The sequence below is a fragment of the Vitis riparia genome, chromosome 16, assembly GCF_004353265.1.
Source record: "Vitis riparia cultivar Riparia Gloire de Montpellier isolate 1030 chromosome 16, EGFV_Vit.rip_1.0, whole genome shotgun sequence".
In the NCBI taxonomy this organism is placed as follows: domain Eukaryota; kingdom Viridiplantae; phylum Streptophyta; class Magnoliopsida; order Vitales; family Vitaceae; genus Vitis; species Vitis riparia.
The window spans coordinates 514,587-529,192 of record NC_048446.1 but is presented as its reverse complement, the minus strand read 5'-3'; the positions used below and the strand labels follow the sequence as shown (position 1 = coordinate 529,192).

General features: G+C 33.6%; 2 protein-coding genes across 2 annotated transcripts; one reads left to right on the top strand and one right to left on the bottom strand.

Annotated features, from left to right (window-relative positions):
* Positions 1 to 38: 38 nt before the first annotated feature.
* On the bottom strand, positions 39 to 7,017 carry LOC117933572 (SWI/SNF chromatin-remodeling complex subunit SNF5). Its single transcript, XM_034854999.1, has 2 exons — positions 6,431 to 7,017; positions 39 to 1,028 (listed from the first exon to the last, which is right to left on the bottom strand). Exons 1-2 carry the CDS (start codon positions 6,958 to 6,960, stop codon positions 383 to 385), a joined length of 1,176 nt encoding a protein of 391 aa, XP_034710890.1. The 5' UTR covers positions 6,961 to 7,017; the 3' UTR covers positions 39 to 382.
* A 3,364-nt stretch (positions 7,018 to 10,381) lies between these two features.
* LOC117933045 (probable glutathione S-transferase) lies at positions 10,382 to 12,722 on the top strand. The gene is made up of 2 exons (XM_034854397.1): positions 10,382 to 10,782; positions 12,175 to 12,722. The coding sequence occupies exons 1-2, from the start codon at positions 10,453 to 10,455 to the stop codon at positions 12,553 to 12,555; spliced, it is 711 nt and encodes a 236-aa protein (XP_034710288.1). The 5' UTR covers positions 10,382 to 10,452; the 3' UTR covers positions 12,556 to 12,722.
* Positions 12,723 to 14,606: the final 1,884 nt, after the last annotated feature.

Sequence of the window (14,606 nt, the reverse complement as noted above, 5' to 3'; positions counted from 1 at the left end):
AGTTATAAATTTAAATACAACCTATCTATTTAACCTCCTTGCTAATACTGTCTCTATGATTCAAGATGCCGTTCTATAGGGAAACCAAGGAACGGAAAAGTAGCTACTGGGATGAGTAATAATGGAATCAAGATCAGTATTTTTCAACCTCAACCACTACCCCACATAAAAGCTTGTTAGACCATGCCATGGACAAAGAGAAAGGTTATCTAACCCACTGAAAATAATAGATCCATAATTTACATAGCCATGTTCCCTTCTTTGTATTCTTTTTCCTTCCAAAGGGAGAACCTCATATTTCTGAAAGCATCACTGGGACCATGAAGAGTAGAGTAGTAGATTGATGATCCACCAACATGTACTTTGATCTGCTATTTGATCTTTATCTGGTGTTCAGATCAAACTCTCCGACTTCACGCCACTCGTCTTGCATGCCTGCGTCTCCATTTTCAGTCTCCTCATCGTTCAAAAAATCCTCAGATGGCTCTTTCTCATCTCTCTGTGTGTTGTTTCCCCAACCATTCATCATCTCATCTGGGTTGACACCCTGTTCCTGCTCTGCCATATCATGGCCAATTGGGAGGTCATTGCCCTGAGGCCCGAGTGCGCTCGCCCTTATTGGAGCTCGAGCCAGCAACTCAGCATGGGCCTGTGACTCTGCCCGTGCTTGCTCTGCCTGAACCATTGCTGCCATACGCAACTTCGCCTCATGAGCCTCTCGTCCAGCCTTCTCCCTCGACTCAATCTCTGTCCTCAGTTCCAGCATTGCTCTTTTCTCCTCTTGCAGGAGTGCTTGCTCAATCATCAATCTCTCCTCTGATCGAAACTCGCCAATGGCTCTCTTGCGGGATATGATATTGAAGGCAAGGGCCTGTTTCTCAAATGTGGCAGTGAACTCTGCAACTTTGGCAGCAATATTGTGGTCCCATTGCTGAGAGCGGGACGGCATTTGGCCTGTAGTGTCAGAGTCAAGGATTCTATCATCCTCCTCTGCTTCATAGTCTGCCACCACATGGTAAGGCAGTAGCCTGCATAAGTATTCAGAAAAAACTGGATATGACAGTCTGATTCTAGCATATATGAGATAAAAGAAGGACACCAAAAACAGACTATATCACTCCAGGCTACCCTTCTACTTGAAAGTAGATAGCAAACATGATTCTCTTCATTTCTTCCCTGGTTTTGATCCTCAGTAATGAATTCATAAGCTGGTTACTCAAAATCCAAGAATTAAAATTAATTTTTAATATCTTGGAAATTAGTTCATCTCTCAAAGACAGGGGAAGAAGAAAACAGAGGAAATTAGTTCATCTCTCAAAGCCCACAAGCTCTCTAGGGTCAGCATCTCTAATCACAAATTTAATGTCAACAAACAAATTTGAACAAAGGACAAAAAAGAGGATGACCATTGAGAAGAAGAAGAAACAGAGGAAGATGGTCCACCTCTCAAGCAGAGGAAGACGATAATGAACCCCAAAATTATGGCTATTTTCTCCAAATGATTCCCAAAATCATTAGTTTTACTTCGAGAAACAAATTTAAACAAGGGTTGCTTAGTGGCATAGTAGCATGGAAACAAATATGAAACATCGACATGACTACGATTTAGACAAATAGACAAACGAAGACAGAAAACTCAAAACACTAGGATACAGATACAACTCTAATATGGCAAGAAAAAATATTACGAAAAAGTAGCACAAAACATTGTGTCTTTATCAATACTTGGCATACCTAGAACAAACAGAATGAGGAAAATCCTCAGATCATTGAAAAATGATTCTTTCATTGTAGAAATAGAAATGAGTTCCATAACAGACCCATATGCACTGCCATGTCCTAACTGCATCTATGTCCTTTCTTTAGGATTTGCCTTGTCACCATGTCCATACCATATCATATTCTTGTACCGCAGAAACGGCTTGTTATAGTTCCATCCACTGCTCTATCTACTTACTAAAGTTCACTCTTCCTGCAAGAGTAACTATTGACTACCTAATCCAGAGCTGCTAATCAACAAGGGAAGTGTGACACAATCTGATTTATAATAATACTAATACAAAGTAAGCCCTAAAGACTTAACATGCTCCAGCATCAAGAATTCTTCTGTTTGGCCTTTGGGATTGTGGCATAAGCCCACAAAGAGGATAAAAGCTAACATACTAACAAGTTAACTAAAGAAATACACACACACATACACATGCACACACACGCATATATAGTTCTGCTTACCAGGACTTTATTTCCTCACAAGACAAAGTGGAGAATCACCATGCTACTTCTCCAGCATCTATTTGGACTCTAGACCAAATTTGCCAGATTCTGAAGAAGTGATCATTCCTGAGTTTATGTTCAAAAAATTGCTGCTGATTGGAAACAACTCTTTGGTTTAAGCCCTATTGGAGGAGTTAGGGAGTTTTGATTAGTATTTCTTAAAAGAGAAGGAGGATTCATAATTTCATATATTTCTTAACCAGGGAGGAACACTCTAGTTGGGCAAGGGTATCTCTGGAACTGCTAATGGGAAGGAAGGGACAAATTTTCCTGGGAAACATTGAGGATACAAGCATACTTCAATTTTTTTATGATACAGCAGTACCATGTCTAGATTTATTTATCCAGAATCTGATGAGAGGAAGGAATTATCACCATCCCAGAAGGTTATGAACTGTTATGATTAAGGAAGGTTCAGCAGATGTTGCCAAATTTTTGCTTCTCTGCTCCCCTATTCTTCCTAGGGCAGATGTTGCCACATTTTTGCTTCTCTGCTCCCTGTTCTTCCTATAGCTGATTTCAAGAACAACTCTCCATCACTGGTCACCTGGAATTCCAACAGTGCTTGCCTTAATCAAGATAATATTGTCTCTCCTACCCAATCTGTTCATAAAAAATTCGGATTTTTGCCTCAATTTGAAATGAAGGCCTAATGACAATTCAGCAGCAGTCACGACTTATCCTTACCACAACTTTCTTTTAATTTCAAGGATAAACAAACAATCATCCAAGACCATCACTAACTGTAGTTAAAATTCCAGGGAAGAGATTTATCACTTCTTGAAGAAAGAAAAGTTCCTCAAAGCTGATAAACATAGAAACTATTGCATTCGACAAGTACAATCCTATAAGTTTTAATAGCGTTGGAAACTTGTTATTAAAGCATAGGGTAAATCCTATACCATTCCAAATCCAAGATTGAATACATTATAATAACTAATCACCATCTTTGTAATCTCACATGTCTCAATACTTGAGAGTTTTATTACATGGGCTTCTAAATTCATGAGAAGCACCTCTGAGAAAATGGATTTCATCTACAACAAATAATTGCTGTAATTCAATTAAAGAATGTGATTCGTCCATTAAGTTTCTCACAAGAGTTAATATTAGGGACTGATGTTCATCCCCACTACATAGTGGGGGAAAAAACAGATTCTGAAACAAAGGCAAATGACCAATAAACTGAAATTTTCAGGATTCATTAGAGGACACAAACAAATCAATGCCTAAAAACCCACAAGACACAAATCCATTCATATACCCAGACCACATGCAGCATATAACACAGAAACACCTTATGACCTTTGACAGGGACACAAATAATCATCACAGTAACATTACATCACAATATTATTGAGACCAAACCACCACAAATGCAAAATAGATCACCAACCTATGCTATGCCACCTCCTGCTTCCCCCCTTCCTTTATTATAACTTTCAATCTACCCCCAAAAAACCAAAAGAAAAGAAGGAAAAAAGGGAAAGAAGCAGAAGAAAAGAAGAGAAGAGAAATATGAAACAGCATAGAGAACACAGAAGGTGTGTGCAAGACTTGAAAAGATTCTAAGAGACTTCTTGTGGGGAGGTGGTGCCTAGAGAAAAAACCGCACTTGGTGAATTGGAGTTTGGTTTGTGCTGATATGAGGCAAGGAGGCTTAGGTATTCGCAGTCTTGTGGCCCTAAACAAAGCCTTACTTAGGAAGTGGAGCTGGAGATCTGCGGTAGAGAGGGATTCTCTATGGAAACAAGTCATCATAGACAAATTTGGGGTAGAGGGAGGAGGTTGGTATTCGAGAGAAGTGAGGGGAGGCTATGGTGTGGGGGTGAGGAAAGTTATTAGAAAAGGATGGGATGATATTCGGTGTAGATCCCGCTTTATCGTAGGGAATGGGAGGAAGGCCAAATTTTGGAAGGATTTGTGGTGTGAGGACCAAACGTTGAAAGAAGTTTTCCCTAATTTATTCCAGTTGGCGGTCAACAAGGATGAGCAGGTGTTTGATGCTTGGGAGGAGGGCGGGGAGGTGGGTAGCTGGAATCCTCTGTTTTCAAAACACTTTAATGATTGGGAAATGGAAGAGGTGGAGGGTTTGTTCTGAAAACTACATCCTTTGGTTTTGAATAGAGATGTGGAGGATGTCTTGAGCTGGAAGATTAGCAAGAATGGCCTTTTTTCTATTAGATCGCTCTACCGCTCCCTCACAAGAACCTCTAGTGACCCTTTTCCTTGAAGTAATATTTGGAGGTCTTGGGCTCCGATGAGGGTAAGCTTTTTTGCTTGGGAAGCGTCTTAGAACAGAATCTTGACCATTGATCAGCTCAAAAGAAGGGGCTAGAACATGCCAAATAGGTGTTACTTGTGTAAAGGGGAAGAGGAAACCAGTGACCACCTGATCCTATTTTGTAAGAAGGCTACAATGTTGTGGAGGTTGCTTTTCTCTCTATTTGATGTGTAGTGAGTCCTGCACTCCTCAATTAAAAGGAATTTGATTGGTTGGCATGGAGCTTTTATGAGAAAGAGAAGGGAGAAGGCTTAGAGGGCTGCCCCCCTTTGCTTAATGTGGACCTTATGGAAGGAAAGAAATGAAAGAGTGTTCAATGACATTAAACGGTCCGACCAAGCTTTAAAACATTCTTTTTTGTACACTTTTGTGAATTGGGGTAGGGGGTATTTAGAGGATCTTTCTTTATCTTTCTTTGTCCATGATTGCTTTTATAGAATGGCTTTAATCTAGTTAGGAGAAAGGTTTTTCGTCTTTCTTTTCGCATAGCTTCTTGGGCGTTGTTTGTATACTTTGTGTGTACTTTTTTTACCACTTCTAAGCTTTGCTAATACAAACTCTTATTTACCTATAAAAAATAAAATAAAATAAAATAACATCAACTCAGACAGCAACCCACAGATCAAGGGAAAGAATCTAATATATTATTCTAAGAAACATAAACAGAAATCCTATGCATACAACAGATATTCTAATGTCATGTCACTGCAGATGCTCACATCTCAACCTCAAAGCAGGTACACACTATTTGGAGACCTTCATATGTGACAGAGCATATCCGTCTTTGTAATTCCACGCAGCAGTCACAAAAACCCTAGTGACATTACAAGTGATTTTTCCTTTGAAAACAACAATGAAATTCTCTAGAAACTTGAGAAAACGTATAGCAAAGCATTTCATTCCATTTCACAGGCTATTTGCCAGAAGACAGATATAAATGGAATCCAAAGCTGGAATAATTATCTGCATTACGAAATAAAAGCCAACAGAAAAATGTTCTATCCATTCTATCAACATCAAGTCACCAAGGATCCTTTAACACCATCACAAACATTTCCAGATTAGATAGAATTCACCAATATGCCAGGCATCCAACAAGCAAGCAAACTCAAACCAAGGCCAGCTAAGCATGGCCACTGGAGAACACATCCACATATTTAACCAATAGAACAATTTAGCTATAAATACCAATATACATATACATCCATGTAAATGTAAACCAGTCTCAAATCTCAATGAATTTTAATATTACATTACCACTTCAAGCAATAAAAAATTTGTTCTCTTATTTGATTTCTTAGGTGTTCTAAACACATGGGCTGAACTGTCGGGCATGAAATGTGTTAAACGAAACAGTTTTATGAAACATGGCAATGGCATATGACTCCCAATGCCAAGTTATCCCATTATTTTGCATCTGATCTTATTTCCCATTTGCAAGGAAAACCATGGTCACAGAGTCCACAGCTCCACTATTACGTAAACTTACAGTGTCACAAGGTACACGTCATTACCCATCAGATCCTTTGCACAATATTGAATATTTGAATGATCCCATTTCTTCTTCTGAAGAAACAAGGAACTAATTTTCTGAGACTTTCTTACATCAAACAGAACTAAACCCATCTTCAAACATTTAAAATTGATCAAACAGGGCAATTAATAATACAAATATCCATTGCAATGATCACTAAATACAAATCCCCATGAAACCCAACAAAAACACCCACTCCCTTCACAAATTCAAAACCACACCCACAAGATGCAAAATTTTCAGAAACCCAAATCAATGAATCATCGCAAACACACCATCGATCTTGATCATTAACAAATCAGAAACCCTAATCAGAGAAAACAAAATCAAAACCAAACCTCTCGCAGGCGTCCTCGAGAGAAGAGAAAGGACGTTTGAAATCAGGGTGGCAGACCCGCCACGCGTCCTGGTACGCCATCTGGAGCTCCACCTGGTGCCCGGGCCGCATCACCTTCTGCTGCTGCTGCTGCGAATTTGCGGGGCCAGGGTTTTGCACATTGGGGATAGGGTTAGGGTTAGGGTTAGGGTTAGGGTTAGGGTTAGGATTGGGGTTGGGGTTTTGCGGTTGGAGCGAGATGGGGCGGTGGAGGCCTGGAGGGCGCAAATGGGCGTCAATATTGGAAGGGAACCGGGAGATTGCTTGCTGCTGTTGCTGTTGCTGCTGCTGCTGTTGCTGTTGCTGCTGCTGTTGCTGTTGCTGTTGCTGTTGCTGTTGCTGTTGCTGTTGCTGCTGCTGCTGCTGCTGCTGCTGCTTCTGCTTCTGGAGCTGTTGAAGAAGGAGAAGCTGTTGCTGCTGTTGCTGCTGCTGGTGCTGCAGCATGAGCTGCTGCTGATGCTGCGCCAATGCCTTGGCGTTCGCCTCATCCATCTCTTCCTTCAAATTCACAGACCCCCTCTTCTTCGCCCTCTCTACTTATTCACCATTCTTCATTTCTATTCAAATACCCAAAAGATTACGCCTTAATATACATAGATACCTAGATATATGTATTAAAGACAGACCCATGTTTGGTTATTTGGAAAATGGTAGGGAAAATTATTTTAAAAACAAAAACAAAAAAAATACAATGAAAATAAAAATTAAAATAAAGATAGATCTGAAGTTGACAAATTATTTCTAAACATTTTTTAAAACTTATTTTATTCATTTTTATTCTTCATTAAATAATTTAAATATATATATAAATTTATAATTAATTTTAATGTAATTATATTTTTTAAATATTTTTCACAATAAATGACATGAAAAAAATTATTTTTCTAGGTTCTAATTTGGTTATTGAAAATTTTAAGGAAAATGGGGGTAAATAGAGAAGTAAAGTAAAGTAAAAAAAAAAGAAGTTGAAAAAAAATAGATTTAAAATATCCAAAAGATAAATAATTATTTTTATATATTTTTTAACCTCATTTACCTTTTTTATTGAATAATTTGAAAATACATATATTTTTAAATAATTTTAATTATATCTTATTTTATTTTATATATTTTTTTATAGTAAATCAATTATGAAAAAATTATTTTACTTAAGCTATGTTTAGTTCTCAAAGATTTTGAGGAAAAATATGAGTAACAAAAAATAAAGAAGAAAATTGTATTTAATTCTTTAAAAGAACAAAGGAAAGGAAAAAAATTGTTAAGAAAATTGCTTTTGTTTTTTTGGATTTGATTTTATTATAAAAATATATATGAAAAAATTAAATATAATTAAAATTAGCTAGAAATATATACATTAAAAATTATTTAATCTTTATATAAAACAATTAAAATAAATTAAATAAGTTTAAAGTAATATATATTTGTACAAATAAGAGTGACATAATTTCTTCTTCATAGATAGATATAGGATTTATAGGACAATTATTTAGAAGTACATTTTGTGCAATACCCTCTTCTTATTTGATAGAAAATGATCTTATGATCCTAAATCGATCTTATTTAGGATTGCAAATTTCAAATTTGTCTATAAATAACAAATGTTTTTCTTATGACAAGTTCTATAAAGTCATCAGTAACTAATGATCTACGACCACTAAGATCTATGAACAACATAGTTATTAGACACGAAATATTTATTCGAGTATGACCTTCTCAAACCAATCATTCGTTATATCTACTCCATTTATATATTACTTTAAACTCATTTGATTTATTTTAACTATTTTATATAAAAATTAAATAATTTAAAAATATATAAATTTCTAATTAATTTTAATTATATATTTTTTTCTTATTTTTCATTAAAAAAAAAACCAGAGAGAAAATGATTTTCTTTAATATTTTTTCCTTTCCTTACTACTTTTAGCAACCAAACTAACTTAAAATTATTAAGAAACTTATGTATTTTCAAGTTATTCAATACTCATATATGAGAAGAAAAATGAATTCAAAGTACTACCTAAAAATAATTTTGTATTTTTTTTATCTATTTTTATTTTACTTTATTTTTTCATTTCTTCTATTTTTTCCTCTATATTTTCTTCCTTTATTTTGTATTTTTCCCCAAGTAAATAGAAAATACCAAAAAAAAAATGGAAAGGAAAAAATAAAAAATAAGTTTAATATTAAGAAACTATTTTTACATGTTTCTTTATAAATTGAAAAAAAAAATATATCAAGAGAGGAGTAGTCATGGTGTGTTGCACTTCCACAATTTTTGTCAGACCTATTGCTCCCTTGTTTTTTCTTTGTTCCTTCTTATATAAAAATTATAGTTTTTGTTTGGTTGCTAGAAAATTGGAGGAAAAATATGAGGAAAAGAAAAACTCATTTTACTTATTTTAACTCTTTATTATAAAGATTAAATATTTGAAAATGTTTAAAAATTCAATTAATTTTAATTATATTTGATTTTTTTTATATTTTTTATAGGATAATCAAATATGAGAAAATAAAAAATCATTTTTCTTGAAGATTTTTTTTTTCTTAGTACTTTCCGGGAATCAAACATAACCATAAGAAGATAAATAATGAAAATGAAGTGAAATAGTGAGGAAGAACATGAAAGGAAAAAAAAATCATGGATTAGAATTAGGATTAGGATCATGGTTTTGGATGAATTTAGGATTAAAGAAGACATTTGAGTAAATTTATATGTCTTTTCATATTAAAAAAATAAGAGAAAACAAGAAATAAAAAATGATTAACTCAAGGTTTTTGTTAATTGTGTTTTGATGATAATAAAACGAGGTTAGTGGAAACTAATTATTTGATTGAAGTTTAAAGTTTCAGCTTGTAAGAAATTGAATTAAATGCTAAGTAGCGACAAATTTGAATCAATAAAGAATTTGGGCAAATTGAAAGACTACTTAAGAACCTTATATACAAGTTCCTATGGTCATATCTTATATAGAGGCACTTAACAATCTTTCTAACTCATTTATAATGTTTTTAAATTAATATAATCTTTAGAATTTGGATGTTTTTAACTTTGAAGAAAAACCCGAACTTGAGAATTCTCAAAATCATTTTTAAAGTTTGGAAAGTATAACTATTATCTTTTTCAAACTTCAAGGGAACGAGTCAACTAATCGAGATGACTAAATAGTGAATTTGAGGTTCACTTGATAATGCATATCAATTGAGGTTGGAACCTCAACTAGTCAAATCACATACATCGATCAAGTTCTATGGCCTAACAATCACCTATTATACCACTTTGTCATCCATCAAATAGTGATAAAAGTCAATCAAAAGATTAACCAGTTGACTCTATTTGAGTTTTCATCTACTATTTAAGTACTTAAACTTGCATTTATTTCTAATGTAGCATTATATACTATTTATCATTAAATACAACCTTTAATATATTTTTTGAGTGCATTTGAGCTAAACGTGTAGTCATTAGAGCACTATCTTCAATCATAGTTTCAATTTGAATCCATTTCAACTGAAACTTATGCTATGATTTTTATGACATCAATCTTGTTCATTATCATCATTGTGAGTGTGTTTAAGAGAAATCTCGAGAAAATGTAAGAAGGTCACTTAGAACTAAAAATCTTAAGTGTAAAGGATTAAGAGTACTTGGTCTTGAAAATTATTGGACCCCATAACTTTATTCAAAGCTTAAAGAAAGTTTATGTAAGTTGAGATCACTGGCGGATTTAGCTAGGGCTCAAAGGGGGCGCATGCCCCCCTCGGAAGATTAAAAAAAATTATCAAGTTGTTGACGTAAAAGACAACTTGACTAGGCGGTTCAACAACTTGACTCGTTGAGTAAAAGACAACTGGACTCGGAGGTTGTTTAGGGTTTTTCCAAGTTGTGTTTTACAACCTATCGTATCTCTTCCACTTCTATATTTATATCCTATCATCTGTCTTCCACTTCATACCCACCAAGCTCTGATCAAAGGCATCAACATGGCCAGTGGGGCGATGCAGGAAGAGCAAGTGAAGCTGTTGGGCATATGGGTAAGCCCGTTTGTGAAAAGAGTAGAGTGGGCTCTCAAGTTCAAAGGCGTAGAATATGAGTATGTGGAAGAAGACTTGATCAACAAGAGCTCTCTTCTCCTCACCTCCAACCCAGTTCACCAGAAAGTCCCTGTGCTGCTTCATAACGGCAACCCCATCGTTGAATCACTTGTTATCATAGAGTATATTGATGAGAATTGGAAGCAAAACCCCATGTTGCCTCAAGACCCTCATGAGAGAGCCAAGGCTCGCTTTTGGGCAAACTTCATTGAACAAAAGGTATGTATTTTTAGATACCATAATTTTTTTTTTCTTTTGTCTAATTCATGTTGGTGATTTTTTTTAATTAATAAAAAGAATTATCTTAGAGATGTAATGCATCTCCAAGTATTATTTATGAATGATTTCATGTAAAATGATTTATTTATTTATTTATATTATAAAATAATTATGATATTGGAGAGATCCAAAATGTATTTTTGTAAGTAAAGAAGGTTGGAATGGATGTTGGCTTTTAACAAATTGGATAACCCTAAATTATAAGCACAAAACCCAGATCCCCATCATATGATTATTCCCACTATTTTTAATTATCACTTAGTATACATAAAATTAAAACAGAGATAAAATGCATCAAAGTGTGTGGTTCTCTCTCTCTCTCTCTCTCTCTCTCTCTATTTGATGTGGCCCAAAGTCCAAAAACAGCAGTAGTATTATAAAGATTCAAATTTTTTGTGAATCTCTCCTCTCTCTCTCTCTCTCTCTCTCTCTCTCTTTGACGGGGTCCAAAGTCCAAAAACAGCAGCAGTATTATAAAGATTCAAACCCAAAGTCCAAAAACAGCAGTAGTATTATAAAGATTCAAATTTTTTGTGAATCTCTCTCTCTCTCTCTCTCTCTCTCTCTCTCTATTTGATGGGGTCCAAAGTCCAAAAACAGCAGCAGTATTATAATGATTCAAAATTTTTTTGTGATGGAGTTTACCAAAACAACAAAAGAAAAAATTTATAAGCTCAAGAAGAGATTTTGTATGTATTTAGATAAATTTTCTAAAAGAGTTTATATTTTTAAAAAGAGTTTAATATCAAAAACCAAAAAAATATTAATTCCTATAAAAATTTTATTTTTGGATTGTGTGAAAATTAAGTTATCACATGTTAAATGAAATTTTGTACTTACAAATTATAAATTTAACTTCTATTTCAACTTCTAAATATTAAAATTCTATCCCTTTCAAAATTACTTTCGAATGGTTCTAAGCTTCTAACATTAGAATCTTCCGATTTACTAAATAAATAGATTAAAAGTATGTAATTTAGTGCTTATTTAAATACATTTCCTGTTCCCTAATTAAAATAAAAAAAATAACACTAACTTTTGGTATAGAATACAAATACTTTAAAAAGCTATATTGAAAAAATCATGAATTTGAAAACGGTTTAAAAAAAATAAATATATTAAAAATATTATTATTAAAAAAAATTTACTACCTCAAATTTTAAAATTTTTTAAATTATAAAATTTTTTAAAAGGATTTATTAAGATATAAGATAAATTTATAGTTTTGTGTTTCGATATAAAAGTCTACAATTTTAAAAAATAAAAAATAGGAAGTGTACTCGAATCCACACTTAATTACAAATTTTAAATTTTGATTGATGTTATGTATAGATAACAGAAGCTACAAGAACAGCATTACTTACTGAAGGAGAGCAACAAGAGAAGGCAGTGAAGGAACTAAAAGAAGCCATGGAAGTGCTTGAAGGAGAGGCTGCAGCCAAGCTCAATGACAAGACATTATTCTTTGGAGGCAAAAATGGTCTTGGGTATGTGGACATTGTGCTAGGTTGGATATGTAATTGGGTGGAAGTCATTGAAGAAGTTGGAGGGTTCAAGGTTTTGGACCCTCAAAAGCAACCACACATTCACAAATGGATGGCCAACTTTGTGGAGGTGCCTCTCATCAAGCCAACCTTGCTGCCCAAGGAGAAGATGGTGGTGTACTTTCAAATGGTTCGCCAAGCTGTTTTAGGTTTGGCTGCCAAGAAATGAGAGCTTTGCACCTTGTTATATTTTAATCTCCTCCTACTTAAATCTCTTATCTACTATGTTTATGTTTAGGGCTTGATGATGATAATGATGCCGATGACTATGTAATTTTCGAAGTTTGCTTTGTTTTTTATCTATTAATAAAATGATTGATGCTTGTGTGATTTGAATTTTCGTAAGTGTTTAATTAGATTTTTGTTTGTTTTTTTCTTTTTTTGTATTAAGGGGGCATAATACGACTAATTGGTTTCACTATAAATATGTTTTCGAGTACTAGCTCTTGAGTCATATTAGGGTTTAGGGTTTAAAGTTGTTCCTAGAAAATGAATAAACATAAAATGGTATTAAAAAGTAAATTGCACTTTTTTTAAGTCTTAATTAATTAGTATTAAATGTATTAAATTTAAGTTGCAAAAAATTAAGAGGAAATAAAACTTCTTCTTTAAATGAGTTTCATAGTTGAAAGCATGGTATAACACAATAGTTTTTTAATATTTTAGAATTTTTTAAAATAAATATATTATTTTTCTAATTTTTGTTATACTTTTTAGTGTTTTTGTTTTACCTTTTTGTAAAAATTTGAAATTTCTACCACCATGTAATTTGTTTGCATTTTTCTAAATATTTTTACATAATAATTATTTTAATTTAATACTAAGTTTTTCCAATCAATTCTTGGTTATTTGTGGACAGGTTATATATACTATACATTTTAGGGAGATGGTTGCACAAAATGGAGTCATTGAATAAATAATTATAATTTAATACAAAATTATATCATTATGGTGGAGCTTTGAAAAAGACAAAAAGAAAACAAGAAAAAAAAAAAAAGAACTCATCAAGTTTAGATTTTGGAAAATTAAAAATTCCTTTTTAAATTTAATAAGAGCTTTTTTGGCTATTTTTGTTATTAAAAAAATGTGGATTTTAAACTCGCACATGCCATGTTTATCATATTTCAAGCAACCATACGATTATGTTTGCTTCTCAAAAAAATGCCAAGGAAAGAAAAAAATATTAAAAAAAATAATTTTCCATTATTTGATTATCCTATGAAAAATATCAAAGAAAGTTAAATATAATTAAGATTAATTAAAAATTTAAAAATTTTCAAGTTATTTAATCTTTACATCAAAGAGTTAAAATGAATTTAAAATAATATATAAATTAAAATGATTTATTAACTTTAAATCTATTTTTTATTTTCCTTCACTTTTCTTCTCTATTTTCTTTCCCTCATATTTTCCCTTAAAATTTCCGAAAACCAAACATGGTGTACATGTTTTTTATTTGGATCTCAACAAAAAACACAAGTAACAATATGAGACCCCTCTTTATAGGATAGGACTTGTTTGGAATAATATAAAACTTATCATATCTATTGTTGGTGTACAACCTTTCCCAATATGAGGATTCGATGACTATTCGGGACACTAAACAACAAGTGTGACCTTCTCTTTTGATGTGTGCCTTTTTTCTTGCCTTAGACAAAATCTGTCTTTTCTCGTATTCTTTTTCTCCTTTTATAGGACTTCCAAGCCATCATTTGACTACTCGAGTATGTCAACTTTCTCCTAGGGGAGTGGTGTGTCAAGGGTCAAACATCAAAGGTTGTGTGACATCTACAATTGGGTGAACGGACCCCATGTCAGGCGGCATGTGGTTGACCCCTCTGGCATTTGTTGCTAACAAGACCAGTTAGGGCTTTACTTCAGGACCTACTACTTGTATCAATCTTGTTGCAACCCTTTGTTCCTCATATTAGTCTTATTGCCACCCTTCATTCCTCATACCAGTCTTATTGTTGTCCCTCATTCCATGTATCATTCTTATTGCAGCCCTTGATGTCTATGCCACACAAGCTATAGTGGTAGGTCGGGACATTATTCCCAGGATCACATATGTTCAGCTTTCTTGGGTTGACTAGTATAGGCCACGAGTGATCCAGACTTTGATTTTTTGGATGCCTAACTCGGGCGGGCGACCCATGGGTGGTCTGTTTATAAAACCATCATAAATCCAAGAATGTCTACACAAGAATCTCATGCCAAATC